General features: G+C 44.8%; 1 protein-coding gene across 2 annotated transcripts in view; it reads right to left on the bottom strand.

Annotated features, from left to right (window-relative positions):
* Positions 1–14,571, bottom strand: part of LOC310763956 (gamma-aminobutyric acid receptor subunit pi-like) — a 42,703-nt gene extending 28,132 nt beyond the window's left edge. The window contains exons 1-2 of one of the 2 annotated variants that reach the window (XM_083617026.1): positions 14,411–14,571; positions 3,268–3,352 (exon numbers count right to left, since the gene is read on the bottom strand). In XM_083617026.1, the coding sequence (XP_083473152.1) occupies positions 3,268–3,323 (56 nt within the window). In that variant the 5' untranslated portion in view covers positions 3,324–3,352; positions 14,411–14,571. Of the gene's footprint in view, positions 1–3,267; positions 3,358–14,410 lie in introns of both variants that reach the window. The other variant, XM_083617027.1, reaches the window with a different exon arrangement.
* Positions 14,572–15,027: the final 456 nt, after the last annotated feature.

Here is a 15,027-nt window from a genome sequence, read left to right as displayed (position 1 = left end):
CCGGTTTTATATCTGGCCCAAATTTGGTACAACTGCCCTGATAGCTGAATGAATTTCTAAAGTGTTCAGTGTTTGCTTACCATTTCTGCAAGATACATAATAGTAGGTAGGCTTTTTCCCATCTGATAAAATGAAGTTTATTTTTATATACCATGAAATCTGCTTAGTCAAATTTCCCCAAGGGATAAAATACATCAGAAAATATTTTTGCATGCCACAGCTGTTCTCTGCACCCCAACCTGGTGTCCTCCAGATGTTTTGTTCTACAGTTCCCATTAGCCCCAGCCAGCATGGTCAGTGGCCAGCAATGATTAGAGAGCTGTATGCCAAAATGCCAGAAGAGCACCAAGCTGATCTACAGTTTCCATTTCCAGAACAACAATGAATTTTGTTCTGGTACAGACAACTTACTATAGTGATCAGGTATGAGCTGTGGCAAAACTAGGCCTCATACACTCCTGAGTTCAGAGTTGCCCAAACTTGGGTCTCCAGCTGTTTTTGGACTACAATTTCCATCATCCCTGACCACTGATCCTGCTAGCTAGGGGTGATGGCAGACCCAAGCTTGGGAAACCCTGCCTTACTGTATAATAGGAAGAGAACGAAAGATTCTATTTGCACTTAGAATCAGTAGCTATATTACGTTCAAACCCAGATCTCTACGGTTTGTTCTGACTATATTTAGTTAAAGCAAATGATATCCAAAAGTTATCTCTAAGAGCCCTGATGTTTATTTCAATGACATAGTATCCATATATATATTTGGGGGAATAACCAATATGCATGTGAACCTGTATGTGTACTGATGATTATCACATATATATCAAAATCTAAATTATGATACAGGAAGTGCAAATATACCTCTGTGTCCTCTTTGCACTGAACTTAGGCAGGCCAGTGGATCCAATTGGTTCTCATGCAATAAAGATATCACCTTTGCAACCTGGTGCACAAATAATATGAAACTTCATCCCATAATCCCATAATCCACTTGATCTGCTGGTCTGTCTATTGAGTGCGCCCCCTGAAAAACCCACCCCCACAGTTGCCTGTGCAGGGATGATGTTCCCTATCACAACATACAAATCAGATGTAATTATTGTTGACATGTATCTGAGGATAAAAATTCAAATGTGATAAAATCCTGCATGGTTTATGAAAGCAGACGGCTGGGGAGCAATACCCTGAAACACAATCCTGCTCTGGAACCATTTCATTCACTCGCAAAGAAACTTAACATGCGTGCACCATGCCCTGCCATGGAACGCATGACTGAACAGATTTGATTGTTTCCAAATTAGGTAGTAAAATTCTTTAGGCAGGAACCACTTTTCTTTGCATGTTTCTATAGCGACTAGCATAGTATATTCAAGCAAAGGCGCACTTGGCTGAAGTCAAAGAGAACAGGAAATCTGCAATCATTAACATTAGATGCGTAGAGTTTAGTTATAAAGGACAGGAACAGAATGATACCAAAGGCAACCAGTGTGGATCAGTTGCCAAGACTGAAAGTCCTCATCTCCCGAAAGCCATCTATATCCTCTTCTCTTCAGGGCTTTCCCCAAGCAATCAGAGACTGTGCCTGCATGAAGCCTGCCACTGCTCTGCCCATTTCAGTCATCTTCTGGAGATGGGGGGGGGCAGCTTGTTGCAGCAGGAAGAGGAGACACCTGTGACTCTTCACCAGCCTAACTCATCTCTGTTTCTTGTCCTCTCTCCTCTCCAGCCTCTGATTCTGGACTACCACAGACTCTCCCAGCTCACTAAGCCCTGTTACTTCTTTGGCTTCTGACACCTCCTCTTCTCAGTCTTCTCCCTCTGACCGCTCATCGTTGTCCCACCACCACTCCCTGAACTCTGAGCCTCCCCCTCCCCCCCAGGGTTTCCCTAGCTGGTTCTCCCCACCACTCCTCTGTGTCCAACCATTCCATGACAGCAGCAGTGATGCTTGCCATAGGGAAACCAGGTGTGCAATGCAACCCTGCCTTCGCTGCTCCACCCAACACTACTGGGCATAATAAGAGCCCCACTGAACCAGACCAAAGCCTCATCTAGTCTGTTTCCCACAGTAGCCAACCAGATGTCTATGGGAATCCCACAAGCGGGACGTGACAACTAACAGCTTTCTCTGTAGTCCCTCCCTAACAACTGGTTGCTGTTGTTTAGTCATTTAGTTGTGTCCGACTCTTCGTGACCCCATGGACCAGAGCATGCCAGGCACTCCTGTCTTCCACTGCCTCCCGCAGTTTGGTCAAACTCGTTTTAGTAGCTTCAAGAACACTGTCCAACCATCTCATCCTGTCGTCCCCTTCTCCTTGTGCCCTCAATCTTTCCCAACAACTGGTAAAGGTAAAGGGACCCCTGACCATTAGGTCCAGTCATGGACGACTCTGGGGTTGCGGCGCTCATCTCGCTTTACTGGCCGAGGGAGCCGGCGTACAGCTTCCGGGTCATGTGGCAAGCTGCTTCTGGTGAACCAGAGCAGCGTATAGCCACCATGACTAATAACTGGCATTGGCACAGTCCATGATGGGTAGACACAAAAACTACTGTCCCTCTGTTAATGGAGACATCAGCTGTGCAAAAGAGGGACTCGCTTATTAGTTTGACTAGTGAAAATACAGTAGACGCTCGGGTTGCAAACGTGATCCATGCAGGATGCATGTTCGCAACCCGCAGTGGCGCATCTGCGCACGCGCGGGTTGTGATTCGGCACTTCTGCACGTGCGCAAAGCATGATTTAGCGCTTCTGCGCATGTGCGGCCGCCGAAACGCGGAAGTAACCTGTTCTCGTACTTCCAGGTTTCGGCGGGTCCATAACCCGAAAAAACACAACCTGAAGCATCTGTAACCCGAGGTATGACTGTAATGGGATTTCCTGACCACCTTTCCCTCCCTATTCTATTAGTGAATAATACAGTTGCAAGGTGGAAACCTGGGAAAGCACCTCCCCTCTCTCTCTTGGAAAGCCCCAAGGGAGGATCCTGACATGACTTCTCTTCCTCTGCTTCCCATCCTCCGGATCTGCCTGTAGTGGGTGAAAATGAGGATCTTGATGGGAGGGGCAGGTGGGTAATGGAGGTCAAAGGAGGACCAAGAGAATCTGAGGTAGCAGGCCTGATCAAAGAAGCTGTAGAGATATGCAGCTCCTTGCAAGCTCTCCACCTCCCAAGTTTCATTGTCTTGAAATGCCCCAATAACCTTTTGCTCCCACCCCAAATGATTCTGCATGCACAGAGGAAGAATGCAACAAACGCCGTCTCTTACCTGCATAATATCATTAGGGAAAGGGCTTTGAAACCCCAGCTCGAGGTGTACATCATTGGAGCTGGCTCCAAAAAAAAATCTTTTTCTTTCCTGAAAGCAAATGAAGCAAAAGCCTTACTCGCAGAGCACTGTGAGGAACACAGAGAGTCTTAACAGGTTACATGAGGTTACCAAGGGTGACTTTAAACAAGAAAAGAAAAAAAGGGATCACTGGGGAAATTGCAGATAGTAACATTACTTAATCCTGACAGAGTTCAGAGGGGATTAGCTTAATCCAATTTTGCAGGTTTGTGTTTTACACTTCGGTCCTAAACGGTAGCAATTCCCTTTTATTTAAGTTGAACTTTAAAGCAGGGGTGGGAAACAGCTGGAATGTGGGCCATATGTGGCCCTCCCCACCTGAAATGCATTATCCCTTCCTTGCTCTCTCCCCTCACTGCAATTAGGCTTGAAAAAAGTTTTCTACTGGAGTCACAGCTTTCCCTCTCTAGTAGGTCTCTCTCTCTCTCTCTCTCTCTCTCTCTCTCTCTCTCTCCCTCTCTCCATCAATAGTAGTGAGAATGGCTGCTGTTTTGTCTAACCCATAGGTAGGCAAACTAAGGCCCGGGGGCTGGATCCGGCCCAATCACCTTCTAAATCCGGCCCGTGGACGGTCCGGGAATCAGCGTGTTTTTACATGAGTAGAATGTGTGCTTTTATTTAAAATCCACCTCTGGGTTATTTGTGGGGCAAATGAATTTGTTCTTCCCCCCAAAAAAGATAGTCTGGCCCCCCACAGGTTCTGAGGGACAGTGGACCAGCCCCCTGCTGAAAAAGTTTGCTGACCCCTGGACTCTAACCGCCTTGACACTCTTGCAGTTGGGAGACTCAAGGCTGATTCTGTGTTGTCCCTTAATGAAATCTCCTCAGGGCAACTTAAAAAAAACACACCCAAAAACCTGAAACACCATCTTTTCAGATGATAAGCAAGAAAATATAACACAGAATAGTCCAATAGCACCTGGAGTGTCACACATTCCCTTCCCTGATCTAGTCCAACATCCCCCACTTGGTTAGTTAGGCAACAGACCTCTCATTTGTCCACAATGTCTGTTTTGCAGGTATATGCTGCCTCTGTACATGAAGCTTTAATTTCCCTATCCTAGATAATGCCTTCCAATAGATCTATGCTTCATAAATTTGTCTAATTCCCTTTTGGAGCCACGGAAGCTATTTGACCAACATCTATAGCTCTACCTCAATAGCTTCTTTCTTTAAATAAAAAAACAAAAAAACGCTAGTGTGACCTTGATTAACTTGCAGTCCTCCAGATAAGGACTTGATTTTACTGACAATTGCCTTTTTTCATCGGAAGACCAACAATTTCACCCTCAGGTGTAAGAAGTCCCTGTTCTAGCTACTTTTACATTTTTGCCTTATTAGCAAGCCGAAGAACATTGTCTATTTGACAAGGAGCTAATCCTATGCGTTTTTAGTCAGAAGTAAGCTGTGTTCAGTTTAATGGGGCTTACTCTGAAGAAAACATGCATGGAATAGCAAATTTAGTTCTTCACAAACTCTTCCCAAGGGAGGGGGCAGATATGGGGACCAGTGGAAACACAATACGAAGCATTTATTTACCTTCTCTCCCTAATCCTTCATCAATACTCCTTGAACACTTTTGTTGCCTAACAGTAACCACTTCTCTTAATAAACTAGAGTTCCCAGGATTCTCTGGGGGAAGTTCACTTTAAATGTATGATATGTGTGGATCCCTAGTACAACTGATCAGCTGCCATAATTTTCTGTGTGCTCGCTGGCAACCTAGGCCCTGTCCCCACTCTGAGCTATGAAATAATTACCCTGAGGGAGGAGTTGTCCTGGTGTTCTCCAGCTCCTGTCAGCTTTCTACAAGTTTATTTTATTCAGAACAATTTATAAATGCTTCATCATTGGGGGGGGGGGAGGCATTCACACACACACACACACCCCATACGATTCCCCAGAAAGGCACAGAATGTTATGATGTGTGGTCACTTCCTGAGACCATTTAATTTATTTATTTATTTATTTGAAATTTACCTCATGGACATGGTAAAGTTCAAGCAACCAAAAGTGTTAAAAGGAAAAGCACCAGAATATCAGAGCAAGATTTTTCAAGGAAGTAACAGCTTTTGTGAATAGTGTTGTTGAATAGAGATGAACAAAACAGCCTACTTCCATCCCATTTCAGCTTCTCTTTCATGCAAAAACAGATCCATGCCGTCTTATTTTCACATAGGTTTTATTTTTGATTCTAAAAATCCACAGTTCTCCCAAAAAAATAAAAAAGCAGGTGATTATGAGGTGTTTGGAGCACTGCCTCCATTTCCTCTACACAGAGGCGGTTTTAGGGTACCATGACCGGTTTGGCTTCCCTAGGCCCCAGATCCACAGAGGGCACCACAACAATGTTGTAGAGCGGAGTGCAAGAGGTGGAGGGCACCGAATTTAAGCATCGCACAAGGTGCTGCTGAAATTTGAGAGCCCAAAGTCTGCCACAGCTCTACAGCAAGCTTGGGAAATCTGTAGCCCTGATGGACTGGGGGCCCATCAGCCCCGACTAGCATAGCTAATGTAAGGATGTTGGGAGCAACATCTTAATTGGGGTGAGGAATCTCCAGCCTGTGTGCCAGTCTTGGTCTGCTAGGGGGTCCAGTTTGGCCCATGAGGCCAATTCCCAGCAAACCACACCCACCTGCCTATCACCCGGCATCACTCAGTGGCATCGGCTGATGGGCAGGGGGCGGAGTCCCATTCAGCCAGTTCAGCAGAATTAAATACAGACCCCTATCTGAATTACCTACTTACCAGTCAATAAAGATCACAGATAGGGCTTGTAGTGTCTAGCACAGGCCAACACGCAGCAGTCTAGATGCAGTGGACTACAACTCCTATCAGCCCCAACTAGCATAGCTAATAGCCAGGGGAGATGGGAATTGTAGTCCAATAACCTCTGGAGGGCGGCAGCATGTGGGTTATCTCTGCTGTAGCAAACCTAAGAGCATTTATTTGAAGAGATGGGAGATAAACCCAGGAGGCTAATGCTACGGGACTTCCAGGTCCAGCTGCCGGATTCACTCTTTGAAGATAACCAATTGATGAGAGCAAGCCAGGGGTCATGTCCGCTTTCAGTTATTAGCTGTAGTTTTCCTGCCTTCATTTGGCTGACAAGTTTGCTCCTGGCATGCCACTCAGCCAACTTCTAATTTCCAACAGCATTTGAGATCTTGCCTATCAAAAGCACAGCACTGGAAGACAGCTGAGACATAAATAGGGGGGGGGGGGAGAAGACGGAGCAGTTCTGTTTAGATGGAGGCCCAGCTTGTATAATTCCTTGTTATGTCCAGAGAGCGCTTGCCATCCTTAAGCATCTCCTCTGGGATAGAATGGTATCCCTTGTGACCTGCCCGCTTGACCACAAGGATCTAGGCTAGAGCCTGCTGAATGTTTGATGAATTCAAAATATCGGACGGTCCTTTAGAAAGGAATGTCTGTGCTCGGCAACAGTTACAAAAATATTCATGCTTCCCTCTGAAGAAACATGAAGTTATTGGACTTAAATGGATGCTTCTGCCTGCAGTTCAACATAGCATAGAATGGAAGTGTGTGTGCGTGTGTGTGTGTGTGTGTGTGTGTGTGTAACATGGATGGCACAAGGCTTTTTGAATCCTGAGGCAAGGATGGATCCCATTCACACAAAGGTTTGATGGCTCCACATACAGAAGGAACCATCACACCTTTGTTACAGGTGTAAATAATGCATAGTTAACACAGCAATCTAAGCTACACGAAGGCACTGTAATTTATGCTGGGCTAAATTATGTAATTTATCCCTATTCCAAACTCTGTTCAGGAGTGGCAGAGGGAAAACAAGGCTTTGCAATAGAATCTGACTTACACCACCATTTTGGTCATTGTAACTTCCCTTGGGTTGCTAGGTCACAAGCTATCGCTGAATGGAGTTTGGAATAGAGGTAAGTTCCCCTCTGTCCCATCCTGGTGTCACCACTCCTCTGGAACACCACATTTTGGGGACTTATGCTGGCCTTGGCTCGGCCACCTTTGCCTCAGCTGCCTGAGCCCTGGCTTAGCTGGAATGGAGGACTTGCGCCAACAGAGCCTCATCTCCACTGGAGATCCACATATTCAAAACTCTGGTCAGTGTGAGGGTTCATGGGATTTGATTACTTCCTAAGCCTTCAAAAGCTAGCATATATTACTAGAGCACCAGGCACTATGTTTTACTACTACTTGTAATATTACTACTTAAAATGTACATACCTGGACCCTGCAATCATCACCTGAGGCCCTCCTTCATGTGCCTCCTCCATGAGAGATCCAGAGGGTGGCAACGGAAGAATGGGCATTTTCGGTGGTGACTCCTCATTTGCAGAATGCTCTCCCTCAGTAAGGCTCACCTGGCACCTTCATTACATATCTTCGGCACCTGGGAAAAAACATTCCTCTTCTCCCAGTCCTCTAGCTAATTAAATAATCTATGGCTTTTTAAACTGGGGTGAGGGGTATTGTTTTTGTTTGTTACTATGTTACATATTTTTGTGCTTTTCTACTGTAAACCACCCTGTGATCCTTGGATGAAGGGTGGTATAGTAATAAATAAATGAATAAAATAAAGGATTTTTGTTTTATTTTTTTTATCGGGTTTTAAGCACACTTCAGTGCTCTGTTGTATGCAACATTACCTAGAAGCTGGGTCCTAGAGAGATAATAATCCTACGACATTTCAGAAAACCATCCAAACAATACAAAGCAAATCATGCACTTTTTTGGTCCAGCCAGGGAAAGCAGAGACTGGTGGAATCTGTTGTGGTCTATTTATTAGGGATGCATCTCTATCACTGTCCATCAGTTGCAATTCTTAACATGGTTTTCCTCCTATTTCCTTGATAATGCATGCCTACTCAGAAGCAAGTCCAATAGAGGTCAGTGGAGCTTACTTCTAGGTAGTGGGATGCCTTAATTTTGCAGTCAGTGGGCCATCTTTTTTTCCATTTTTTGCAATGAAGACTATTTCTCATAGGCATCCGGTCTGCCACTGTGAAAACAGAATGCTGGCTTGACCCAGCAAGAAGGAGCGAAGTGGGTGTGAATTGCTTGTCTACTGTAAATCATGGTTTGTTGTTTACTGTGTCATGCAAATGCAGCCACTGTGTTGGCATTTTCCACTTAGGAAGATTATATTGCTTTCAAACGCCTACACTGTTTATGTTAACATCTGACTGTAGCTGATGGAAAAGAAAATGGAGAGGTATTTGTAAGGTGGATTAGCATTTTGGGCAATAGATTTTAGCTTCACACTGCAAACCCTAATGAAGCAATTAAAAAAAAAGCAAAGCAGCCTCACGTTCAGCTTGCATCCATTAATAAAATCTTATGTTCTCAATCAAAGAGTAATTTTAAGGAAACCTTGTGTATGTTTGTATATTGTATATTGTAATATTGACTCATACTGATATATGCTAGAAGCCAGATGAAGGCTTGGCTAAACTGTGTCATAAATGTGTCTCCAAAACAGATGTTTGACAGCCTAAAGGAGAAGATGAGGAGCTGTTGTTGAGAGACATAACTTGCCCAAGGCCTGCCAGTGTGTTTTCATGGGTGAGGTACAATTTGAGCGGAAACCTCCCCGGTGAAAGTCTCAAAAGCCGACATTCTGCCTATCCGCTAGCACACACCAGCTGATCGGGCAACACGGCAATGATGCATTTTCGTTTACAACCTTGTTGATTGGAATATTTTAAGCCCTCGTGGTTTGTGTTACGACAGCTTCACATCTTTACATCGATATCAACAGCAACCTCATTCTCCAAACGCCAGTAGGCAAAATGGCATTATCCCCACACAAGAGGGTTTGGGGAGAAATCCCAAGGTTTGCAGAAAAAAAAAATCTTTAAGGGGTGGGGCTTAAGAAAGGAGCGTAAAGAAAAGAGTTTAAAAAGGAGGCAACAATGATGCATTTAATGAGAAATTGAGCTTTCTTCCTCAATATCAGAATGACGCATCATATCCATACCATGATAGAATACGTAGTATAGTGCACCCCTATTCTGTCCTGAGATGGATCTGATGGATTGACTGCGTATTATTTGGAAATAGTTTGAAGCAGAGACATATAGAATTAGTTGCTTTACTGCTGGTCGTAATCTAACCATTATTTAGTTCTATGGTCCCCAGTGTGGCACCTCTAGGTACTTCAGTGCACATTAATACCTGATTTGGGGCCCAGCCAAGGTCCCCCTGTCCTTCCCAAATATTTGACTTTATTTTTAAATTGATATTTTGGTGGTTTGGGGCAGGGAGGAGTTGGTTGGAAAGATTTGTCTGTTAATGGAAGGAGTGTTACCTGATTTCTTTTTCTGTGCTTTATCTGGTGGAGAGAGTTTCAGGTGTTTTTTCTGGTTTGTGGGGAGTTCTGAGTTCTGAGCATCACCAGTTTTTCTCCTATAAAATGGGTATTCTGTGTTGCCTACAACAGTCTCTTCATTATACCAATGTGTCCCTGGGCACAAAAAGACTGGGGACATCTGCTTTAGATCACATTCTTTATATAGCCAGCATGCTACTGCATATTGTTTGCAGTTATTTTACTTTAGGGAAGTTTTTAATAACTGATGTTTAAATGTATTTTTAGTCTTTTGTTGGAAGCCACTCAGAGTGGCTGGGGAAACCCAGCCAGATGGGCAGGGTTTATTATTATTAATTTAGTCTATTGCAAAATCACAAATGGCTGTTTTTTCCATATATTATTTATGTACATGGTTCTTCCTGGTATTTTATTTATATGGATCATATATCAATGTGTAAATTGTTACTTTGTATCCCCACTTGTCTTTATTTTATTTTTTTAAGTTCTAAGCAGGTTGAAGGTGCAGGACCTTGATGACCCTGTCACTGTGAAAGGGGCTTGTATGTGTATTCACCTCCTCCCTATAGTCAGGAACCGTGCATGATCAAGGCAGCACAAACTAAGCCTCCTGGTGCTCAAGGCGGATTAGTTTGATCAGAATCAAGTATATATTTCCAGAGTTAACTCTAAATATATTACGTCTGGTAAATGAGTCACCATAGCTGCTAGAGGGCCGTGAAAATTTGTGTCCGGGCTTTCTAGATTCATCTAGAAAGCCCTTCACGGCCTAGGACCCTCGTACCTACGGGACCGCCTCTCCTGGTATGCCCCACGGAGAGCCTCAAGGTCCATAAATAGCAACACCCTAGTGGTCCCGGGCCCTAAGGAACTTAGATTAGCTTCAACCAGAGCCCCGGGCCTTTTCAACACTGGCTCTGGCCTGGGGAAACGCTCTGCCTCATGAGACCAGGGCCCTGCAGGATCTAATTTCTTTCCGCAGGGCCTGTAAGACAGAGTTGTTCTACCTGGCCTTTGGCTTGGAGCCAATTTGATTCCCTCCCCCTCTTTCTTTTTCCTTTTTCCTTTCTCCTCCTGTGATGAGGCTGCATTTTAATAATTTAATGTTTCAATATTTTAATTGTTGTATTTTAATCTTGTTTTTAAGTTGAATTCATTCAACTTCTTTTTATTATTGCTTGTTAGCCGCCCTGAGCCCAGCCTTGGCTGGGGAGGGCGGGGTATAAATAATAATAATAATAATAATTATTATTATTATTATTATTATTATTAACCGATATACTATCTGAAACCAAAGGAGCACATTGGTTGCCAGATGTGTGTTGGTTTTTTTCCCATTTCTCCTACTCCTACCCTACTACATAAACTTTCCATTCACATACATAAACTTTCCATCCCCCACACTGCTCATTCATAAAGATCCATTCACACACACCCATACATCCACAGTGAGTGGAAAGCAGGGCAAGTCCAATCCAGCCAATCACAGCCCACAGTGCATGGATATGGAACCACACTTCCTTGCAATCTCTCTCTCTCTCTCTCTCTCTCTCTCACACACACACACACACACACACACTGTTCAGCTGATCTATGAGAAACAGCTGAGAAGCAAGGACTATGGGGTGAGGCAGGGGGGTCTACGGTGTTAGAAGAGGCTGGTAACAGAATGGGAAGGTCTTGGTAGGCTGCATCTGGTTTGCAAGCTGGTGGTTGTGCCTGTCACCTAAGGAAGCTGGCACTCAGATCTGTCACTGTCTCTGAGGCTAGACTACCTCACAGCACCGTCTAGAGCAGCCTTTCTCAACCTGTGGGTCCCCACATGTTGTTGAACTACAGCTCCCACCACCTCTAGCTAGCAAGGCCAGAGCTCAGGGATGATGGGAGTTGTAGTCCAACAACGTCTGGGGACCCACAGGTTGAGAACCACTGGTCTGGAGTATAGCATGGGATAACCTTGTGTATGCTACCCTGAGTTTTTTGAAAGAAGAGTGAGACACAAGTTTATGAAAAGAATACCACCACCACCAATGCAAATAATTTTTGGAAGGGACACTATCTGGTCTCAACGCTGCTGTGGCAAGTCATCACTAAGGTAGATAACAAACAAGCAGGGTTGGGGAAAGCATTTCAAAGTTGTGTTGCCACCACAGAAAAGTCCCTAGTCACCATTCACTAAATCTTGGGTAGCGGGTTGTGTTGAATCAGACACCACCCTCCGCTGCTGATCTCAGCTGATAATCATATTATCTGGGTGCATACATGCTACAGTTCCTGAGCTACATGGGCTCTTAATGGTTAAAATCAGCACTTTGAATTGTGCCAAGGAACAGACAGGAAGCCAGGGGGTGCTGATGGCAAGACTGGCAAGATGTGTCCTGAGCAGCCAGCCTTTGTGAGTAGTCCAGTTGCTATGTTCTCAACCAATGAGGGTTAGAATCATAGAATTGTAGGCTTGGAAGGGACCACGAGGGTCATCTAGTCCTTCGATGCAGGAATCTTTTTGCCCATCGTGGGGCTCAAACCCGTGACCCTGAGATTAAGAGCCTCACACTCTACCAAAGGCAATTCAGTGCTTTGAATAACTCTTTGACCCAACCCATGATGAGCAGAAGCAGAATGAGTTATAGAAATTAAACAAATTAAAGCCCTATCTGGGCATTCAAAAACAAACACAATGATCACGTGTGGGAGGAGAGTAGGCTCAGGTTTCCAGCCAATGGGGAAAGCCTAATTGAGCCCCAATGTAAACAAGCTCTCAATTTGTTGGCAGTCTTAGGGAGGGGCCAGAACAGAGCACAACAAGAGTGGGGGAGCCAATGAGGGTCCTCCCCCTGCCTCACACAATTATCAGTGATTGTTTTTGAACACCTAAAAAAGGTTACAGGCGCACTTTTTTATTTAGATGAAGTATTTAGACCAAAGAGTTTAGTGTCTACTTTGGCATAGATTTGTTTTATTATATTATTTGCACGCAGAGTATCCTCTGCCTTGTCTCTGTACTGCTTTTCTGTACCATCATGCTGCTTTGAGGCCTGGTTGGAGACGCAGCATTACTGCATGTGGATCATTTCTTTGGGGCAAGAGACTAATGCAGTCAATGTGACAGAGGACAGTGGCTCCAATCCACTTTTTAAGCTGTGTGATTCTACTTTCTCTATGCAGCACAAGTGACTGCTATTTACAGTGGTACCTCAGGTTACATATGCTTCAGGTTACAGACTCCGCTAACCCAGAAATAGTACCTCGGGTTAAGCACTTTGCTTCAGGATGAGAACAGAAAACGTGCTCCGGGGGCGCGGCAGCAGCAGGAGGCCCCATTAGCTAAAGTGGTGCTTCAGGTTAAGAACAGTTTCAGGTTAAGAATGGACCTCCAGAACGAATTAAGTACGTAACCAGAGGTACCACTGTATTATCAACAAGGACACTTTATGTACATTGGAATAAAAAGGAAGAACTGGAAGACACATGCTGCAGCATCCAAAAATAAACAAAAGCTTGAAGGCTTCTCAAGGTGGCAATCAAGGTGTGCACATTGAAGTGAGCCCCCTGAAGTCAGTGGGGCTTACTTCTCAGTAGGCATGCAAACACTTTTGTTGCAAGAGATGACTTTTAAATATTAGAAAGGGTTCTACATGCCTGGCCAACATGAGCAACTGTTTCTATCAAAGCCACAATAACTACTCTAGCAGAAAAAAACATAAAAACATAAAATACAAAAATGAATGTTTCACCAGCTTCAGAACTCCATTTAAACTATGTTGTATTTGTGTAACAAAACTCTTACATTGTATCTTCTTTCTTAAAAAAAAGAGAGTAAATGTATCTATTCATTCAGGTTAGGTTTCTCTCCCCTGGAGTATTTGAAAGTAATATAACACTGCTGTGAATGTTAGCTTTTAGGTGCTGTGTAAGTCACAGTTCATCCATCAATGACAAAACTCCTGCTGCAGATTTCAAACTTTGCCGAAATTCTTATGATAAAGCTACAACAAAACTGCAATAATTCTAATTGTAGTATAATGCTCATAATGTCTACATACATTAACAGTATTTTTTTTAAAATTTAAAGATCTCTAGGAACATTGACACCACTTTCCCCCTCTTTCAAGGTACCTAAAATCTTTTTTTAAAGGCAATTAATGTACCTTCATAGTCAGATTTTATAATTTTATATCTTTGGCATATTCTTTAGATCTACTGTCATGCCGCTAATTTCTACCTGCATTTATGTTTTAAAAAGCAATTGGGCATTTCTGGAAAAAGGATTCCTTCTTACACCATTTTCCAAAGAAACGTCACGACTGCTTCACGTTGTTTTTATATTTTTTAAAAAGCACATTCCCTAAATTGGCTGTTTTATTCTTCTGAAAATATAACCCCCATCACAAAACTGCAACGTGGTAATTACAAACTTACTACGGATGGAGCTCTGCCTGCACTTAATTGAAAGTAAGGCTACAATTCCTACCCACTGAAATCAGTGGGGCTCAATGCACTGGATCAGGTTGCGATCCTATTTCATAACCCGCTTCTTTCCCTTCCCCACCAGAGAGAGGGAGCTCAAAGCAAACATGCAAACAATTCCAAACTCTGGAAGTCTACAGCGTTCAGAAAGTATTTTTAGGCTGCATTTAGGCTGCACTTATCGGCGACTAAATGGCAAAGTGGGGCAAGCAACCCAGTCAAACATCAACAGGACTGCGCTGTTGATGAGATGAGTTGAGGGGGAGACACACTCACCTACAGAAGGGACCCCCTGGGCATCTTGGCGCTGTTGCCGCAAGGACAGTCAGGACAATCCCAGCCCGCGAGAATCCGGCTCCAGGTGCTTCGCTTTCGACTTTCCGACGGAGCGGCGCCAGCTCCGCGCGCGGGGATCTGCCTCTGGCCAGCGCCTCGTGTAGCTGTGCGCGCAGCGAGCGAGCGGAGATGGCGGAAGGGGCGGGCAAGGGGCGGCACCGCGCCGTCCAGGCAGGAGGACGGACACCGCGCCGTCCATCTGCTCTGTCCGTCCCACCTCGCCGCAGGGAAGCAGCAGCAGCAGCGCCACAAGCTCTTGGGAACTGACGGAGGACAGAGGCGCAGAGACTTGGGGGGGGTGCTCCGACGGCCAAGCGGCGAACGCGCACAGGCGCACGACGTGGAGTTCGCTAGTGGTTCTCCGTGCTACAGTCCCCCTCTCTTTTCTTAGAGGATCAGGCCGGGGCCGGTTCCCTCAGTGTGGAGGCGTCGCCCCCTTGCAGTCCTTGTCCTTTGGTCTCCCCCCTGAACGCCCGGAAGGAGCCCCATGGAGCCCTGCGAGAAAAAGAAGGGGCAAAGCGCTGGTATCGTAGTAGCGCACCCTACAGAAT

Source organism: Podarcis filfolensis (genome assembly GCF_964270895.1).
Source record: "Podarcis filfolensis genome assembly, chromosome: 5".
NCBI classification, from domain to species: domain Eukaryota; kingdom Metazoa; phylum Chordata; class Lepidosauria; order Squamata; family Lacertidae; genus Podarcis; species Podarcis filfolensis.
The sequence above is the reverse complement of the archived record's forward strand: the minus strand, read 5'-3'. Positions and strand labels throughout refer to the sequence as shown.